This window comes from Gadus morhua, chromosome 19 (assembly GCF_902167405.1).
Source record: "Gadus morhua chromosome 19, gadMor3.0, whole genome shotgun sequence".
Taxonomy (NCBI): domain Eukaryota; kingdom Metazoa; phylum Chordata; class Actinopteri; order Gadiformes; family Gadidae; genus Gadus; species Gadus morhua.
Window position 1 is genome coordinate 17643230 of NC_044066.1, and position 21257 is coordinate 17664486.

The 21257-nt window shown below is 50.1% G+C and overlaps 1 protein-coding gene across 1 annotated transcript in view; it reads left to right on the top strand.

Annotated features, from left to right (window-relative positions):
* snd1 (staphylococcal nuclease and tudor domain containing 1) overlaps window positions 1-21257 on the top strand; it is a gene marked incomplete in the record, with an annotated part of 184689 nt that overhangs the window by 137974 nt on the left and 25458 nt on the right. Inside the window, 2 exon segments of the mRNA XM_030341190.1 lie at window positions 3236-3377; window positions 19274-19397. Of these exon segments, the coding sequence (XP_030197050.1) occupies window positions 3236-3377; window positions 19274-19397 (266 nt within the window).

Genomic DNA, 21257 nt, shown 5'->3' on the forward strand with positions numbered 1-21257 from the left:
GGGGGGGGGGGGGGGGGGGGGGGGGGGGGGGGGCTTAATCTCCAGCGAAGGACGCGCAATCTGAATCTGCACGCCACCCAGCGTGGGGCTGTCGGTCAACGGCCAGAGAGTTCCAGCCGGCCTCCTACTGGAATAGCTGCTCCAGTGTGTGTGTGTGTGTGTGTGTGTGTGTGTGTGTGTGTTTTGTGTTGTGCCCCGTTGAAGGAGGCGGTGAAGGTCACTCTCCGGGCCCCTTATTACCTCGACCGGTGGGCCTCCACATGCCTCGACCTGCCATGGCGCCTCACTCCTTCTTTTTCTCACTCCCCCTGCGCTTCCCTCCGTCTTCCTTTGCCGCCCTGTCACAGAACTCTCTCTCTCTCTCTCTCTCTCTCTCTCTCTCTCTCTCTCTCTCTCTCTCTCTCTCTCTCTCTCTCTCTCTCTCTCTCTCTCTCTCTCTCTCTCTCTCTCTCTCTCTCTCTCTCTCTCTCTCTCTCTCTCTCTCTCTCTCTCTCCTCTCTCTCTCTCTCTCTCTGGTTTGTACCCCCCCCCCCCCCAAGTCGGCGTCATGCTAGTGGCTGGCTAGGGGCTCGTGGCCGACTGAGTTGCAGTGCGACAGCGACAGCAGCAGCAGCAGCGTACCTGCGGTCATGTGGAACAAACAACGATGGCTGGCTGCTCACGGAAGGTCATCCGCCCTGGGCTCTCTGTGTGTGCGTGTGCATACATGTGTGTGTGTCTGTTAGCGGGCTAGTGTGTGTGTGTGTGCGTGCAGGCGCGTGCTTTTGCATGCGGCCGACGGCCGTTCATTATGTCTAAGAGCACTCATGTAAGCTCCAACCACGACTATAAACCCTGGTGGTCGCGGTGGTGACCGTAACCTCTATAAACCGCTTTGTGCATAAGTAGAGAGCTCGGAGCGTGGTTGGGGGTGTGTGTGTGTGTGGGGGTGGGGGTGTGTGTGTGTGTGTGTGTGTGTGGGGGGGCTCGTCCTTGCCCAGCCGTTTGCCAGTCTGAGGGCAGGGCACCGGGACGGCCGTGTCTGGCTTCCATGGCCGAAAGAGTCCCAGCACAACACAACACAACGCTGATGGTCACCGCAATAATGAATGGTGGCACGGTAATCTGTGTCAGCCCTGATTGGTCATCCAGGTTTGATTAGGAGTCCTGATGTGTCACCTTGACGTGTGTGTGGTTGGGGGGGGGGGGGGTGTGTGTGTGCGTGCCTGTGTTTGCTCGGGTCTCCGTGCGTGCGTTTGGTATTGGCACCAAAGAAAGAAGTGTGTGTGTATTCCTGCTTGAGTTAATTTATTGTGTGTGTGTGTGTGTGTGTGGTGTGTGTGTGTGTGTGTGTGCGTGGTGTGCAATCAAACACTTTGCGGCTAAGAAAGGGTGTAGCCGTTGAACTTTGTGAAGCGTAGCTGCGCTCCGGCTCTTCATTAACCTTGGCCGGCCTCAATCCCGAGCCTTCAGCGTCTTTCCCTTTCCTATTCAGCTTTTTCAGTCCCTTCTTCCCTCCCTTTTCTCTTTATTTAGCGTTGGTGGGATGACTAATTGAATGTAATTATTTAGTGTGTCTCTTTGTTAATGCGGGGGCAGGGCTCGTTGCGTGTGCTACGTGTTCCACGGCTAATAAGGTTTTGCTATAGGTTTCTTTTTTCATTTGTTTTCCCTTGTTGCAACACATCATTAATAGCCCGTCTCTGGCCGCGTTCCTCCGGCGGTCGCCGTGTCTCCTCATCGCTCACTGCGGAGGTGGCCGATGTTAACATACCAGGGAGCAGTACTGAAGTGGCCCCAGTCACAGCGAAATAACGGCCGGATTGGTAATTAGCTGGGTCTCCTAGCGCCCGGCCAGACGAAGAGGCCAGACCGGTGGAACAATGCTATAACTGAAAAATCTAATTATCCGCGCGCCGTGCCGTTTCAATAATTGGCAGAGCCCTAATTGGCTGATGTCACCGTTCTCTAAAAACAACACTGGCGCGTTGGCTCTCTGTTGTTTCAGTTCTCCTCCTCGTCCCTTCATCGCTTTCCTATTTATTCAAGTTGTTGTTTTTTCGCCGCTCAAAGCGTGTCCAAAATGTCCCCGTCGGCGGCCAGTGAGGCAGCTCTGTCCACGGACGGGCAGGCGGCACCGGGATGCAACGCCTTCACATCCACTCCCCAGCCGCCCCTCCTCTCTCTCTCCTTCAGCCCATGGTGACGCCTCCCTCCCTCCCTCCCTCCCCCCCCACCCCACTCCAGGGGGTTTGTTACTCCTTATCTTCTCTGTCGACCGGAGGTCTTACTGGTTTGCTGCCACAGTTCTTGGAATTGTCAAATTTATTTTTGTCCACGACGCAGTACATGGCTGTGGATCAGTGTGTTTGTCTGTGCACACAAACACACGAACGCACACACACACTGTAGCGCACACACACACACACACACACACACACACACACACACACACACACACACACACACACACACACACACACACACACACACACACACACTGAAGCACACTCACATACACACGCACACACATTGTAGCACACATAATGAGTAGTTCCGGGTATGCTTCCTTGGCCTCTGTACCAACCGGAGAGGTTAACCTCGGGGCTGCAGGGTGATGCCACTGCATTGAGAGGCAGGCACTTTGTTCCAAACCCTTACAGAAGGACCTATACATCTCTATGTATGTATGTATGTGTGTCAGTGTGTGTGTGTGTGTGTGTGTTTGTATAGATGTATGTTTGTATGTATGTATGTATGTATGTATTCACAGAAGGCTGATCTTGAACTAGATTCCGGTGAATGTGGGCATTATGTTCATTATCTTCTTTTCTCTTTTTCAAAGTTTTGCAGTGTTTTTTGGGGGTTGAATCCCAACCTGATTCAATGCTCACCGATGAACCAGACATCTGGATGTCCACTTGTTATTTTGCGACGTAAAAAAGATAATCCGATGCGATGTGTGGTGACTGCTGATCCAAACGCAGACGTCACAGTGTACAGGCCGGAGAGGGGGTCTCTGGAACAGCCCTACACCCGTTCAGACTGGCATACGCACTATGATCCATGTTTTTTTTAATAATGTTTGATGCTGTTACTTTATGCTCTGTTGTTGATATTTTATGCTTTTTACTCTATCTAAGGTGACCTTGGATGACATGAAGGGCACCAAAAAATCAAATGTTTTATTATTATTACCCCGCGGGGGTCCTGTGCATTTGGCGCTCATCTCCTGCTCCCTGTGTACTCCTGTCAGGTCTGGGCCAACTACGAGGAGAAGCCCGTGGAGGAGGTGGTCCAGATGAAGGAGGAGAAGGAGCGCGTGGCCAACTACAAGGCGGCCTACGTCACCGAGATCTCCGACAGCATGCACTTCTACGCCCAGGATGTGGAGACAGGTAGGAGGAACCCTGTGTGTGTGTGTGAGTGATGGGTCAGTCGCGAACGATTCGGTCAGCACGAACTAATCCCAAAGGTGAACGACGAGAACTGATTCCCAAAACAAGAGAACTGATTATTTTTTCTTTCTTTTTTAACATATTACAAAAATATGGTCGCGCAAATAAAATATACAGGCAAACAGAGCTTCGTCTCCCCGCGACCTTATATTGATTGAGTATAAAACGTTCTCATCGATTCAGCCAATGAGAGCAGGTAGCAATCGCGTTGCCATGGCCCATGGGTAAACAAATGGTTAGGCAACACAAGTTAGCTAACGATCGCTGTAGGCTTCAATATCATCCAAGCACTTTATGTTTTCTTTTTATCTAGTTCCACATCACAATTGCATGATTTAATAAAGTGTTGTTTTACCTACCATTACGAGTCGTTTGGTCGAGTTGCTAACTTGCTTCACTGTTTATTAGCGCTACTTGGAAGACGCCATTTAATTCTTGCTGCACCCTATTATGTATGAAGGATATTTATGAAAAAAAAGGCATGTATGTACTTTATGTATATGCTTAATATTTACTTAACCTGGGTAATTTCGCCAGAAAATTAGAAAGTATTAGGCTACATGCATGTTGATTAACATTTATTCCATCATTTCCGATTCCCTGGCAAATTACGTAACAGACCATCTGACTTAACGAACGAATCAAACGAACAAATCGTGATAGTGAACGGAACTGAAAGAACTGATTCCCGGAAAAAAATCGTTTTGCCCATCCCTAGTGTGTGTGTGTGTGTGTGTGCCTTCTTTGTGATAATACATGATATCATAATATTTCAGTGACCCTGGCATCTTTCTTCCAGTAGTGTATATATACATATATAATATATATAATACATATATAACCAGGCGAATAATTTAAAATGAAACAAAAAACACAAAACGTAGCAAGGAAAATGGTGTCTTTGATGGTCTACCTCTGCATCCCATGCGTATGGTATAGATTGGTGTTGTTTCCTACCTTTTCTTCCTGTCAACCGACGGGCCATTTATTAGCAGTATTGTGAATGTCCCCCCCCCCCCCCCACCCGTCCAGTCTCACGCTGTCCACTCCGGCGGTGAGGGACATTTCTATTTTTTATTTAAAAAGGGAATGTTGTTTTTATGGGCGAATGTCAGGAATAAATCACAGCGCACAGCTGCTGTCAGCATGAAGAGGGATGGAGGGAAAGTTTACTGTTGGAGAAGCTAACAATCCGTGTGTGTGTGTGTGTGTGTGCGTGTGCGTGTGTGTGTGTGGGGGGTCAGGCGTGGAGGTGCACTGAGCTGTATGCTCACACCTGTATATGCTAATAAGTCCTCACACAAGACGTCCCCTTCCCTGTTTTACTTTGGGTAATGGCCCATGCTTAAGGTAGTCTGGTTCCCTAATAGCTGTGCTCTGAACAAAGATGTGGGTGTGCTGCGTTCAGTCCGGTGTGTTTGTAGCCATTTTGGATCTGAAACCCTCCCCCGAAAAGTTGTGGTTTGATCAGTTACCCCTCCGCCCGAACCAACCAATCGGAACGCCTCCTCTTGTTCCAATGAGAAGTCGCATGATAATAAAAACGAGTTGTCGCGGGAGACTTATGAGAAGAGCGCTTAAGTTAATAACTCCATGCACACTAGGGCTGTCAACGAATATTCGAAGTTCGAATATTCGTTCGAAATGTATCCAAAAACGCGAATTCGAACGTGAAAATTAATATTCGAATGTGAAAAAACACTCCCGCGGTACAAGCGCCTCTATCTGCTTTGTGAATGAGCCTCTGTCTGTTCGCGATGTCCCTCATAATATTCGAATGTGAAAAAACACTCCCGCGGTACAAGTGTAACAGACTAGTATTGTGAAGAGCGAATGTATTTTATCCCCTCGGGGTTTCCGTACTTGGATATAGGTATTCCAGCTCGGCTATGCCATTCAATAAGCATCCGAAGTAGAGCTCAGGGAGCTAGTAGTCTGGCTGGTGAAAGCTGCTATAACGCAATGTTCTCGGCAAAGTCCGAGACAGCTTTTTTTCATGAATCCGAACGGTGCGTAGTGCTGACCCTTTCGCTGGCATGGTGGAAGACGTAGGCGACATGCATTTTTTTCTTTATCGATTTTAATAGGCCTTCTCGATAAATGGTAAGCAAAGCAAGGAACGTTACCACTAGCATACTTTGTAACATTCAGAAGCGGGCGTCTTCTTCAGATTACTATAGTTTGCGCGCTTGCAGGTGTGGTGGTGAAATGCAAGCGATACAAAGTTGTGGCTTTTCATGATTAGGCCTCCACGTTACTGGGCTGTTATTATGATATATATATATCCCACTAATTTGAACCATGGTTTTGTCGCATTATTGACATATTGACGGCAACTGCGTAAAATAGGCAACCAGATATTCGAATAGTTCGAATTCGTGATTTTTTTCCAAACGAACATTCGAACGTCATTTTTGAGCAATTTTGACAGCCCTAATGCACACACACACATGCAAATCAAAGCTTTAGTCTTTGGCGTATTATTATTCCAAGTAAAGTTAATCTCGCGGCGCGCGTGTAGATGCACATAAAACACAGGTCACCTGTTTAATCTTGTTTATGATCCTCCCCGTTTTGTTTCTGTGTTGGTTCTCCTCCCCTGAAGCTCCACCAGGGGTGGTGGAGTTCCAGGGAAAGTCGACTTCAGCAGAGGCCATGAAATTGACTTTGGCCGCCTCCTAATTCGCCTTAATGCTTTAATTAATTAATGTTTCCCCGAGCTTACGTCCCCATCTGAGGCTGGCCATCACTGTCGGCATGACGATCCAATCACGTTTGAGCGTGGCAAGCCTTTGACCACGCCCCTCCAACCCCCCCCCCCCACAAGACACACCCCCACATATGAACACAAACACACCCATGAACACACACAAACACATGAACACATATGAACTAACAAATACACACACCCACACACAAACTCACACCCACAAAGACGAACATGGACCCACACAGACCATCCTGGTTCCTGGAGACCCCCCAGGTGTTATCGAGCTCTCAGAAGCAATCTCCTTCCCCCGGCTCCATCTATAACCCCCCCCCCCCCCCCCCCCCACACACACACACACACACACACACACACACACGGACACAAGTCGTAGATCCAGATCTTAAGCCCTTGTATTTAGCCCCCTAGCCTGTCCTCGGCCCCCCCCCCAGTTCTCCCAAACAGGGGGGGTGATGCTTAGTGAATGTGTCGTCTCCCGCTGCCCATCGCCGCTGCGGCCGTGTGATGCTCCAGGACTGATGAGAAAATCAGGCCCCTTTAAACCGATTGTTTGGTTTTGTTGGGTGGGGGGGGGGGGGGGGATGGGGGGATGGGTAAATCTTGAACCTGATGCAGCAAAGCCCCTCCCTAGCGTCTCCTCTGGAGGAACATAAATGATGCATTCATAGGGATTGTCCACCAGCTGCACTCTATTTTACCCCTCTTCGGCGAGCACAATGGTTGCTCTTCTCAGTGTGTTGTGACGGGGAAAGTGGGGGGGGGGGGGGGGCTGAAGTTATTCAGCCTCCTCTCTGCTAACGTCTGACTTTCAGATGATCCAGCAGTGTTTAGTCGCTTTTTTCAAGTTTTAATTGGCCCACTACCCCCCCCGCCCCTCCCCTCCCCCCACACACCCACCCAAATACCCCATGTGCCTGTGAAGAAGAACTAAAGAAAACAAGAGATTACTCAGAGGGAAAAGCCTGACAGGTCCCAGCCCCACCCCACCAAACCCCCCCCACCTCCCACCGCCTCCATCCCCAGCACCGTCCTCCTATTAACACAGTGCCCATCCTCGCCCACCTTCTCTCTCTCCTCCCCCCTGCTCTCTCTCTCACCCCCTCCCTCCTGGTGGTTCCCTGACGACGCTCTTAGGCTGCATTAAGTCGTACGGACGCCTTGAAGAACACATCAAAAGCAGCGGGCCCTGCCAAGACCGTGGAAGACGAGCGCTTTGTGATACGTTACATGTTCCTCTTACCATGGCCGCCTACTCTCCCTCCCTTACTCCCTCACCCCTCCCTCCCTTCCCTCGCTCGCTCACCCCTTTCTCTCCCTCCCTCCCTTCTCTCCCTCCCTACCCCCCTCCCTACCCCCCCTCCCCAACCCACCCTTCAAACCCATTCTGGGTTGAATGATGTGTGCTTTAAAGGACGACTCCATACCCATCTTTGAGCCCATCAGTGGCCTGTACCTCATAACTCTTGAGATGAGCATTTGATGAATGCCTTCGCTTTATTTTTATTTTTACCGGCTCCAAATTGGTTATGATGTCCAGGAAGCCCCAAGAATTCAATAAAGTGTATGTCCTCTGCCCGTCAGATAGGAGTGGATATCAACCTCGGGCTGTAGTCTCCAGTATGGCGGAGCTGCATAGTTCCACAACTCCCTAACCAACCTCCTTCAGATCAATATCGGGAAACTATTTTCTGCATTCAGGGCGCTTTTGTCTCCTCCTCCTCCTCCGGTTCCTTCTGAGCGGTGTGAGGTCACAGCGTCACGAGTTCACCTCCAGTCCTGTGAGAAGTTTAACGGGAGCAGAGCTGGCAGACCTTATAACGAAGGAGGTGCCAGAATGAGCCGCTCGCTCTCTACTCCTTGGTCTAAATACACGCGCACGGACACACATGCGTCCGTCGCCCACTGCTACTGCCTCATCCTTGGTGAACTTTCTCACGGTGCCGTGTCGATTCTCTCGGCTTTGAACCCAAAATACAAACAAATCACTGCGAGCTCCAGACGTGGAACTATTTGCATGCGTTTAACAGGAGGAATTCAAGAAAGTGCATTTGCAAATGAATATTTTGTAGTAGCAGTATACTCTGCATTTTAACAATGCAGGTCTCTTAGGAACTGACGCATAGGGACATGGAAAGAGAATGAGTTATAGGCTGGATATATATATATTTATATATTCCTGCTAACTAATCCAGCTCTCTGGTTCTGGCAAAGTGCTCCGTTTGTAATAATGCTCTTCAGTGCGTTTCCGTAGAGTTCCTCTTCACACATTATCGCACATTTTAATTATTCACAGTAATTGCTGGATTTTGACTGCCTGTGTGTTTCCTGCATTCATACCTAGCTCGTTTGAGATTAAATTACAGGCGGGAGTTTGTTGTAATTAATGTTTTTTTTGGATTCTGCAAAAGAGATATTACTTATTCGCAGGTTCTTTTTATTTTTCAGCTTCTGTTTTTAAGTCTGGTTTCCATTCGTGAATGTTGTCTTCCCCTTCTTTTCGATCGCCTGTGGCCTTAAGTGTGCTGTTGTTAATTACTGCCAGAGGCTCTGTAGCCGTTCACAGCAGAAGAGGCTGCACGCACTGGATGGACATCCACCGTCATCTGACTCTCCAGAACCCCGAGCCGGACAGTATCTCCCTGTCCCCTAATGGCACCACGTCCTCTGGTGCACAGGACGGGCTGCGGTTGTGCCTGGGACACGCCCGGTCCAGGCGTGGCTGGGCTCTGTTCTGTGGCCGGGGAGAAGGCCTTGGGGTACTCCGGGATTCTCTTCCACTGGCATAGCTCGCTCTCTTCTCTCTCTGCTATCACATCATCAAGCATCATCTCCTCCATTGGACCGCAGTGGAACGGATGACCTGGACCGAACCAACCAGCACAACCACCCACCAACACACTCCCATCCCCTTAATCGAAGCACCGTCCCCAGGTGTAGGACTCAGCCATGGCTGGTACCACCCGCCTACTGCTCATTTCCTGGCTGAAGCACAGAGGCATAATGATCCCAGCCAGGTGCCGCTCCAGCCACATTATCCACACCTCTAGCCTCCATGCAGAGCAGCTGCTACTCACGCAACGATGCTGGTCTCTCTCGCTCTCTTTCTCCTTCGCTCTTTCGCTCGGCTGGACGTCAGACAAAGTCCCCCCTCCCCACCTCCCCCCCCCCCCTCTTTGGACTTCCTGATTGCCTGTTAGTTTCAATTGGGCTCGGGGTTCAGCCCATTAATGATGTCATTCTGAATCTCGGGGCCCAGTAGGAGATGTCTTTTTTGTTCACAATATTAGTCTTTCTCCCAGGTCGCCGTCCATCAATCAATCAATCAATCAAACTCTCCCCATGGCTGCCTTCGTCTGCATCCTCCATCCTTCCCGGACTCCTCTTCCTCTTCCTCCTCTTCAGTGTGAACGTCGCCCCAGTTCCCCGGAGTCGCCTGCCTGCCGTATTGATTTCAATAAGAGGACACGCGTTGGCATTCCATATCGATCCGATCCTCACGTCTTTTCTAATTGGGTGTCATGGACTCGAAAACCGCAGCGCGACACGGAGGGAAAAGTAAAGTAAAGTAGGACGTTTGTCACCGGAGACGCCCGCTCTGTCGCTGCTTGATATTTGATTCACTCGTTGTTGTTTTTTTCAGTCTCTTTTGTGTCTTTGTTTTTGGAAGTCCATAAAAGTCTGCCGAAATGGCGTGTTGAAACAAACCATAAATCCTCCGTACTTGCACTTCCTGCTCCTGAGAAGTCCCCTCCCCGTCGTGTACTTTGCTGCTCAAGGGCTTCTTCCCTCACCGGTGATTTAGGAGGACACTCTCTCTGCACAGTAAACAAGAACAGCCCCTGGGCGCTCTGAGCAGCTACCTCCAGCTCCCTGCCCACTGCAGAACCCCTGCAATATCTAGAGGTCATAAAGTCCTGCCCCCGTGACGACCAGCACCACCACCACCACCACCTCCACCACCACCACCACCACCACCCCCAGCACTGCCCTATGAAGCGTTCATTATTGAATCAGATACGCAGCGCAGCTTCTCAAAGGTCAGCCCACCTATCGGACTAGGTGGGGTGCGCTTGATTTTCAAGGTGCAAAATAAGCGTCCTGCATTTCCTCCACCACCCTCACCACCAGCACCACCCTAACCCCCATCCCCACCACCAGCAGCACCACCACCACCACCCTAACCCCCACCACTACCACCAGCAGCACCGGCACCCCCACCACCATCACCAACAACACCAGCACCACCTCCATCATCACCACCACCACCAACACCAGCACCACCTCTTCACTAGCTTTCTATTTCCGTGCCGTCGGCCAGACCCTTACCTGGAGCCTCCCTCTTCACAGCGGTGGGAGCGTTCCCTCGCCCGCTTGGGGAGCTCTTGGCTCCCAGCGAAATGGGGCCCCCCGGCCGCGGAAACTCCTGCCCCAACACGCGGCGCCGGCAGGCAGGGGATTGTGGGTATATTTGGACTCTGAGCAATCAAAACGGAGCATTAGCTGCACTTGATGAGGCTCAACGGGCTGAAAGAGAGAGGAGGTGGCGTGGGAGAGACCGATACAAAATGGAGAGAGAGGGAGGGAGGGAGAGAGAGAGAGAGGGCGAGAGACACAGATGCCGTCTCTGTTTAGGTTTTTTTTATCTTTTTTTTTTTTCTCTCTTCCTCCCAAAATGGTTTTTCCAATTACAGAAACGGTAATTTAGTGGAATGGGCTCCAGACTGTGTGGAAGGGTAGAACGGTAGAGGGAGGTGGTACGGGGAGAGCGAGAGCGGACGAGAGACACTGCAGCGAGTGTAATCCATATTGACCGTCTGCCGCTGTGGAGCCCCATTAGTCAAGCTGGGTGATCATGTTTTTTATGGTCCCACCCCGTGCTCGGAGAGCGCCGGCTCTCGCCCACAAACGTCACTCAGACCCTGGACTATATCGCGGCCTATAAAGCCATCGCTCCGTCCTCCTCCTCCTCCCCCTCCCCCTTCCACCTGTCACACTCGGTATTTATTTGGTCTTTGGACGGTGGATAAATACCCATGGCTGATATGTGATCACGCCGAGTGGAGTTTCCTCTGCGCCGTGCAGACGGAGATGCGGCAGGTGGTGTTGAGGTGGTGTTAAGACAACAGGTGCGCTCGTGTACGATCAGCGTAGGCGGGCTTTGCGGAGCTCCGGCGGTTGCGAGTGCTTCGCGGGCGCCTCCTGGCCGTTGCTATCGAGGTATTTAATCAGTGTGTGTTTGCGGGTAAAAGGAACTGAAGGGGAAAAAAACAGATGTATATAAAATAACCACCGCTCCCCTGGCCTCCTGTTCTGTCATATTTGTGATTATTTACCCTGCTGCGGTTTAATGGCTTTCATAAACCGCCTAATAGAATTCGGCATAGCCTAGGGATGTGTAGCAAAAGGCCAAATGATTCACTGTTTTCATTGGCTTTTCTCCTCTTCTGTTTTGTTGTTCCTCTTGTCTGTGCTCGCACACCACGTGCAACGCTGTAATCAAATGTGATCCCAATCAACCACTGAAATGGTGGGTTTTTCGCTCTCTTTTTCACCTCTCTTTCTCCCTTTCTGTCCATCTCCCTTCTTTTTCACTGTCCCCCTCGCTCTCATTTTCTCATTCTTTTTGTTAAATTGCTCTCTAATTCTGCGGATGGGCATTCACAATGTAATTATATATGATTTACAAACAGCTGCAGCTATAATGGTGCATAAACAAATTACAGTCCGATGGCAGGGACGAGGGAGGAACGAGGGATGAGGCAGAGAGACGGGAGAGAGAGAGAGAGAGATTGGCCAGGTTCAGACACAGTGAGTGGTCGGTCGGCCGTTTGCATTCTTGGATGAGCGCTCTGGCTCCGCCGTTGAGCAAAAGATGGGAAGTGGAGCTGCTCGACACTTTGACCTCGCTTGTGCGCGTGTTTTAAGTTCAGCTGTGAACTGCTCTTCGACTCGTTTCAGTGTTTTCCGTTCGATTTTTTTGGTAACATTGGTTTCTCGGCCGCTGGCGGGACTGGGAATGCAGCGTGTCTCTCGACCAGTCCGGGGTTGATTCAGAACATGGACGCACGGCTGTTCGGAACTCATGACTCAGTGCTTGGTTTATACTTGGCGTCCGACATGCAAAAGATTTTCAAACGATGTGTGTGTGTATGATTTGCCAATTGTTCCCGGAACGACGTGCAGGCCAGAGGTCGCCATGGCCCTCTGGTGATTTCATTTGACGGGTTGCATTCCTCCGTTAGCTTAAACTCAATAGTGAAGCGTTTTCACCGTTGTTTCCAACCAGCCTCATTCACGTCCACATGCTATCTGACATTAACATTCAGTGCATTTAGGATGCTTTTATCCAACCAGCTTACAAATAGTACATTTGTCGGAAGAAAGCGAAACAACAAATATCGCTGTCGGAACAGTAAAGATGTTCATAGAAATCGCTAGGTATACCAATTCCCCGTACACAAAAGATAACTAGGAGAAGACGTTACGCAATGCTAAGTACTATTTTTAATTGCCACTATTACCGGTATAATGACTCACCATTTTCTTGGAAATGTTGTTCATATTTACACAATTGCAATGCATATTCTGGCAGCATTGGTTGTGAAAAGCTAACCTCTCTCCCCAGCAGTGGGGAGGGCAGCTCGCCCATAGCCGGGCTGTGCCGGTCCCCTTTAACCCAGGAACCATGCAGAGTACAGACTGGAGAGCGGGAACGAGCTGATGCTCAATCAAAAGAGGCCTATACTAAGTGGTCTTTTGTGTGGTCTGCTTCACAATGCCCAGCAGCATGTGTGAAGGGAAGATTTTCGTGGGCGTTCAAAGGTGTTAGTTCACTGTTTAAACAAGATGCTGCTTTAGATGAGTAGGATGGGCAATGTGTGCCTCGGTGCATGTTTGGAATAGCTAATTGAACCCTGCTAGGTGGGTGTTAGTGTAACCGTACACACTAAGAGGTTTACGTTGGTCTTGTGCGTTTGATTTTGCAGATGCTAGCTAGCTAGCTTGATAGCTAACGAATCCTAATCAAACCACACACTCCTAACCCCCATAGGGTGCGGGAGTTGTATCTTTTCCTGATTTTCTCACGCAGCAATGTCAATCCGACTTTATCCCAAACAGTGATCAAAGTTGTAACTGTTACTTGTCTCTCGTGACGTAACATCGATCAGAAATCCTCCTAAATGTTATAAATGAAAAAAAAGATCGCTTGAGCTCTTAACCCACAAAATCCATATAAACTTCCCCATTGACCCGGCGCTCTTCTCTCCGTTCATTTGTTTTACTTCCTGCCATCGCGTGGCTGTTTCGAGGGCCGTGGATTTACCGGGTGCGCGGCACTGGACTTGACCCTCCGGTAATTAGGGTGAATCGAAGGGTCACAGCGGCTCATAAATTAGCCCCGTGAAACTGGCGTTCCACAGCTAGTGGCCTGCTGGCCTTTGCCTTAACTACCTGACCCCCCCCCCCCCCCCGAAAGAACCTACAGACACAGGCACTGCTGTCAAAACCCCTGGAAGTCTTCCCTGGTATGCTTACCCATCTGGGTACCGAATGCATACTAGGGTCTTCTAAAATGCATTATAATACATGCTACACAATAATATTTAGACCATATGCAATTTAAAAACCATTTCATGAAATATGAGCCGTATTGTCTTTTTAAAAGCTTACGTTCATTTACAGTGCCTAATGTCTGCTGAGCCTCACGTTGTTTATCTCCCTGTTTTTGTCCCTACGTTCACAATCGTCCATTTGAGTTGCTGTCGCTGACCTATAGTGTGGTGTCTGTGGTGCTTCTCCCAAAACAGCATAGGGAAAGGGCAAAGCTCTTAACAGGAACAACACCGGCTTTAAAACAATGGCGCCATTCAAATGGTCGTATTGGTGAGGCGTCGCGTTCCCGCTCCTGACGCAGCGTGTGTTGTGCCATGCGCACCATCCCACTCTGTTCCTCCTGACGTCATTGAAGGGCTGCAGCAGCCTCTTTAGTACGGGAGCATGTTTTCAATCAGACGTTGGTGGCAGATAAGACATTTGATCACCATAGGAACAAGAATTCAAGGCCGTGGACTTGGAATCTCTGCACATCAACTCTTTATTCAATATTCACGCAAAGAGAAATTAACAGTGTAGTGGGGATGGAGGCGTCCTTTGGATCCGTCTTGGACGTCCAGAAGGAAACCGATCCCATAAGGGGGAATATAATGGTCTGGATCTGTGTAGCTGGAGACATATTGCAAATAACAATACAGTTCAACATTGCCATTACAACATTAAAGATATTGGAAAATACACCCTGGAATGCATTGTATATTGAGGTTAGACGTTTAAGGGGGATGTGAGTGTTTCAGCGTGTACTTTTCTGTCAAAACAACGTCCTTTTATTGCCTGCAAGGAGCTATGTATTGTTTCCTGGATCTCTCTGATCTGGCATTGGAAGTGATGTCTTGGCAAACTAACTAAAACTCCACGTAATGTAAAGATATTGCCTAAAATGTCCCATATATATACATTTGTTGAGTCATATTTCCGCAGTGCTCTTCTGTTCTACTGTGGCCAAGTACAACTGCAGTCTCTTCAGTAAATAAAGCAATGAGTTTACGCATGTTACATCCAGTTATTCAAATGTAGAGGTATTCTGTTGGTTTAAGTAGAGCCAAGATGTAAATAAGGCTGATGCAGAACACGGCATATCGCTTAATGTTCACATGTTAGGGCTGGCTCCTCATACCTTCAACCTTCCCTGACTACCCAGACTACTCCACTTACACGAAAAGGTCATTTTTGAATGGTTCAGAATCAAGTGGCGTGCGTGTGCGTAAGCATGTCTTTGTCCATGTGTGAATTAGGGATGCAAGACATAACCAAACAGATAAGTCATGTTCCAAATCTCAGCAAATACTTGTTTTTGCTATCGAGGCAAAAACTAATTGGACGCCAAAGAAAATGAAACTCCGCTTAGACCCAGACTTGAGCTCATCTGCCATCAGACTTTAGAGGACTATCTTATATCAGATTTGTGCAGCTACCTGGGCAGGTATGCACGGCTGGACACGTATCAGGGATCAGGTCTATAGCTCAACAGGCACGAGGCTTATGAAGAGCGTGACTATCTGTTGAGTGATACATCTTCAAACTCTAAAATATAAAGTAAACGGTCTTCAAACGGCATAAGCGGCTCTTGGCATGTGGTGTTATTGTTGTCTGCAGCGCCGTCGCAGCACTGTGCTTCTGTACATTCGACTTTCACTTACCATGTTGCTGTATTCCCGGCGGGCAGTCGTTATCGTAAAACTTGTCCGCCGCGTGGGGAACTCAGCCAGCGAGTAAACGTTGGCAAACAGGACTGCTTCATACTGCCTTTCAGCACCACGCATGAGGCAACGGCCAAGGCTCTGGATCTGATGAGTCATCCTAAAACACCAAAACACTCAACATGAGCTATAGTGGATTTGTGGAATGAAAGTTCTCAGAAAATGTGTACACAATAATTTCGAAAGCAATATTGTTGTAGTCACTTAAGAGTTGCTTGACTTGATTTACTCTAGAACACTGGACGGTTCCACCCCTAGTGTGTGTGTGTCTGCGTGTGTTTGCATGCATGTCTTTGTACGTGTGTAACGTGTGGTTATGTCGCCCAGCCTTCCTCAACCGCTTCCTCTTGTGTTGTATGAGGATGATGAGATACATGCACCCAGAGCAAAGCAGAGAGCATCACAACACACCGGGGGTCAAACAAATACAACCCTCCAATTACCCACAATACCCCACGTAGACCGCATGCCTACAAACCCATTTGCACATGCACTACACACATTAACATGCACGCATGCATATGCGTGCTAACACACGCGCTAACACACGCGCTAACACACGCACTAACACACGCGCTAACACACACATGCTAAAACACACACGCATGCTAAAACACACACACATGCTAACACAAACACGAACACACACATGCTAACACACACACACACACACACATGCTAACACACACACTAACAAAACCATACACACACACAGCCCACATGCTAACTCCTTAGCCTGAGCAAGCAGACCAGCAGGAAGGAAGGCATGCAGGTTTCTTTTGCTTTTTTCCCCCTAACTATAATTAGATTAATAAATCAAGGAAGAGGTGGTGCTGACAGCAGCAGCCTCACGCCATTCTACCAAGTGTGCACCACTGGGCCGGCACTGCGGTACCGCAATATGAGCCCACGTGTGTGTGTGTGTGTGTGTGTGTGTGTGTGCGTGTGCATGCATGTGTGTTGATGAGGCGAGGAGTTCAGGAAGCGACATGTTTTCCTAAAACTGCTGCTTCTACAGAACACAACGCATCTGTTAGTGCAGGTTTGTTTGTGTGTGTGTGTGTGTGCAAACACGAGAGCGTTGTACGACTGCATGTGTGCAAACTATGTGTATTCCCTCATTCTCCCTTTCTACATTATTTTGCGTTCTGTCCAGCATCGTCCAATGAGCTAATGCTATTCTTAAGTCCCGCCTCCTTTACCTCCTCCTTGCCCAACACACACACAGAAACCAACCGACCAATCAGATGGGGCTCCGACCTGCCTGGCCTTCACACCCTCCTCCTATAACGAGGCCTACTTTCTCACTGCACACGCGCACACATTTTTGGTCCTTCATGTCCCCTGTGGATTCTCACTCTCTTGCAATCCCTCTCTCTCCCTCCCTCTCTCTCTTTCGCCCTCTCTCTCTTTCTCGTCATCTCCCCCCTCTGTCTCTCGCCCCTCTCCAAGTTTGACACCATGCTAATGAAGGTATCTCGCCCAGTGAAAGCAGGCGGGTGCCAGGCTGTTGAAGCGCAGATAAACGTCCGAAGCACAGAGATAGTTTGTTTTCTTTGCCTTCTTTTCTTTGGGTGTTTTTTCGTTATCCCCCCCCCTCACCCCTCCCTCCCTCTGCCATCCACTAGCAGGCGAACACTGTTATGCAAGCATAAATAATATGAGGTGCTTACAAGAACCTCTGGAGCAATGGGGGCGTCTGTTGCCTCCGGGTTGTTTGTTTGATTGTAACACGCGCACGCACACACACACACACACACACACACACACACACACACACACACACACACACAGTAAGCAGAGCCTGCTAATTCCACACACGCGCTGATGCACTGACGCATCGATGCACATATGCACGCACACACCCGCATTGTTAGTCTTTCACCTTTTTTCTCGTTGTCGTTGACAACGTGATTACCTTAGGCCACACGCAGCCGCTTTGAACCCTGGTTGCGTGTGTCGGGCCGTGTGTGTGTGTGTTTGTTTTGTGCATGTGTGATGTATGTTTGCGCATTTGTGCGCTCATGCTTAGCTAATGAGTGCCTGAGTATAAGGGCTATAAGTGGACTGTATGTACGGGCGTCCCTCGGAGGATTGCCAGGGTGGCTGGGGCCGCGTGTTGAGAGAGGGAGAGAGGGGGAGAGAGAGAGAGAGAGAGAGAGAGAGAGAGAGAGAGAGAGAGAGAGAGACTGGTCTTCCTTGCCCTCGCCCGCCCAGTCCCAACCCTGGGGGAAATCGATGGAAACGGGCTGTCAACAAATCACCATGTAATTTAAGATTCGCCACTTTGCTAAACTAGCCGCTGCAAGTGCTTCCGTGCACGTCACGCTGGCCTCAGGACACACACACGCACACACTCAGACACACACACAGCGAGCCACTGGGGACGCGAGCAGGCTCTCCGATTGCAACTTGATTGGTGCAAATCATGTGGTGGCGTCTGGAGCCATGGAGCACTCAGACCCCTGAGTCATGAGCTGATTCCGCCCGCCACATCGGTATCAACAAGCACATTGGAAATCTCCACGGTAACGCCCCCCACCCCCACCCACCCACCCCCCCACCCCCTCAATGTACAGCGGAGCTGCCACTCTAAAGTCCATCGATGGAGCCGTCTTTCTCTCTATGAACTGCGGTTAGCATTGTCGCGGCGGCAGCGCCATCGCCCCAGCTCACAGCGACACGGACACGGACACTATGATTAGTGACCTTTTTGGTGACAAATTGTCCCTGGGGCTCCGGGTGGAGAAACGTCTCGTTTCTTTGTGGTTGCCCTGGCCTTCGTTGCCACGACGACGTGTCAGGGGGGGGGGCAAGACGGATTATTGACGGCAAACAACGGAGGACGTCTCGTCCGGCCGCTAGAGACACTTTTTTCCGTGTTTCTGTTTTTTGTGTTGACCTTCAGTTGGAAAACGGCGGTCCCCGGACACACGGCGTCATCCCCCCTGGGCGATTTTGTTTCTTACTTGATAAAATCATGGATTGTTGTGGATTATTTAAAAAGACGCAGGGGTCTGCTTGTAACATGTACAATGCATACGTCAGCTTGTGCCTACTATTCATCAATCCACTACGAACTCTCCTAGTTCTGAATAAACGGGCGTGAAACGTCAAAATCTGTTCTGAGTTCACCGAGACTCTGCATAGCCATCCAGTTCCCCCCTCCCACTATTGTATGTTGTACGTCCTGCCACTTGATGTACGCACTTAATGTACGTTGTTGTATCTGCAGGAGCTGCCATCCCTGCTGTACACGGGGAATGGGTTAGCCTAGTGGTTGATTTTGGTACTTGCACCTGGTTCTAGGAACATCTTTACTGTACCGAGAGTGATTCTTTTTGTTTCACTTCTTCTGACAAATGACTTATTGTTTCTGTATTACTAATACAGTTGTATATATAGTCATTTTAGTATCTATAATTAAAACTACTGATGTCAATATTTTTAAGAATTACATATTTAATCTATATTATTTAGTCTAAAATCTAACCCAAACCCTAAAACACAATTATTTATTTTCTAAATATTTTCCTCATCACTAAAAGCGGGTCGTATTTCCACCAATTAATAGAAAAGTATCGATAGTGGTATCGATAAAGACCGTTAAGGATCGTTAAGGAGTATCGAGAATGGTATCGATATCAATAAACATCACTGATCCCCATCCCTCCTTATGACAGATGTACTTATTATAAGTGGCTGTGGATAACGGCGTCTGCTGAAGGCCCTGATGTGAGCGCCCCCTGACGGCGAGCGCACGGCCACTCATGCGCGTCCTGTGTGTGTTTCAGGGGCCCAGCTGGAGAGCCTGATGGAGACGATGCGGGCGGAGATCGCCGCCCAGCCGCCCGTGGAGGGGTCCTACGCCCCCCGCCGGGGAGACTTCTGCATCGCCACGTTCGCTGACGGAGAATGGTAGGCTCCCCCCCCCCCCCCCCTCTCTACCTTAACTCTGCTGTGGTTGAACCCCCTCCCTCCACCCCCCCCTGCCTTCACTCCTCTCACTGTCCCCCATGGTGCTTCTCTCTTCACCCTCCTCCTCCCCCCCCCCCCCTCTACCTTAACTCTGCTGTGGTTGAACCCCCTCCCTCCACCCCCCCCTGCCTTCACTCCTCTCACTGTCCCCCATGGTGCTTCTCTCTTCACCCTCCTCCTGCCCCCCCCCCCCTCTACCTAAACTCTGCTGTGGTTGAACCTCCTCCCTCCACCCCCCCCTGCCTTCACTCCTCTCACTGTTCCCCACGGTGCTGGGGATGTGGTTGAGCTCCAGGGAGGGAGGGAGGCCTCCTCCTCCACCTCGCCCCCCCACCATGGGTCTAATTGCTAGGAACGGGGTCTCGCCTCTGGTGCTGGAGCTGGACCCGAAGGAGGGGGATGTGGGAGGTGGGAGGTAGGGGGGGGGGGGGATGTTCTTCAAGGACTGACGTTGTTTCTATCCGCCGTTGGACAACGACATAATGTCCTCCTGTAACGGGGCCCACGCCGCTCCGCAGGCCGTGTCGGGGTCTGAGTTATCGTACGTTAGGCCGCCCCTAACGCCCCCCCACCCGACAGACCAACTTCTGTTCCTTGGGCGCCATCATCCACGCACACACACACACACACACACACATGCACACGCACACTCTCACGTCTCGGGAGATTCCCGGTGACCTTTTCCTTAAAGACTTTAAAGACCGCGGGAGCGCTCTGCGCGGCCGGATGTGCCGTCGTCGTGACAACGGCAATTCAAAGTTATTCGCCGCCGGGTACCAAAGTTGAATATGCAGCGTCCCGTATAGCGGCAGGGAGGGTGGGGGCGGGAGGCTGCGAGGGGGGGGGGGGGGGCTGTTCAATCTCAACAGCTCCAGTGTAGCGTGCCTCCCTCCGTCTGTCTCCCTCCCTCTCCTCTCTCCTCCCTTCCCCCCCCCCCCCCCCCCCCCCCCCCCGCTCCTTTGCTGATCACAACAGACACGTCCTCTCGCACCCTCTCCCAAGGGAAATAATCCTGGAATCATTTACTCATCCCTCCTCTCCCTCTCCCCCCTTCACCTCGCTTTCTGTCTCCTTGTTTCACTTTTTATCGCTTTCTCTCTCCCCCCACCTTTCGGTCAACTTGTTTCACTTTGTGTATCTTTCGTTCTCTCCCTCCCTCTGTCTCCCCTCTGCTCACTCCTTCGCTATCTGTCTCCTTGTTTCACCTTTTATCTGTCTCTCTCCCTCCCTCCACTCTGTCTTCCTCTCCTTCTGTCTTTCTGTCTGTCATGTCTCCTTCTCTATCTACCTTCCCTTGTTTCTGTCTATCTCTCTTTGTATATCTCTCTATCTCTGTCCTAATGTGTATCTGCCACACTATATCTCCTGGTCCATCCACCCATCCGTATCTGCCTCCCTTTCTGCCTCCCTCTCCCTCTCTTTCTCTCTCTCTCTGTGTCTGTCTATCGCTCTGTCGGTCCCTGACTCTCTCCCTCTCTCTCTCTCTCTCGGTCCCTCACTCTCTCTGTCTCTGTTTCTCTCTCTGTCGGACTCTCTCTCTCTCTCTGTCTCTCTCTCTGTCGGTCCCTGACTTTCTCTCTCTCTGTCTCTCTCTCTCTCTTGGTCCCTGACTCTCTCTGTCTCTCTCGGTCCCTGACTCTCTCTCTGTCGGTCCCTGACTCTCTGTCTGTCTCTGTCCCTCTCTCTGTCTCTCTCTTGGTCCCTGACTCTCTGTCTCTCTCGGTCCCTGACTCTCTCTCTGTCTCTGTCTCTCTCTCTCTCTCTGTCTCTCTCTGACTCTGTCCCTGACTCTCTCTCTGT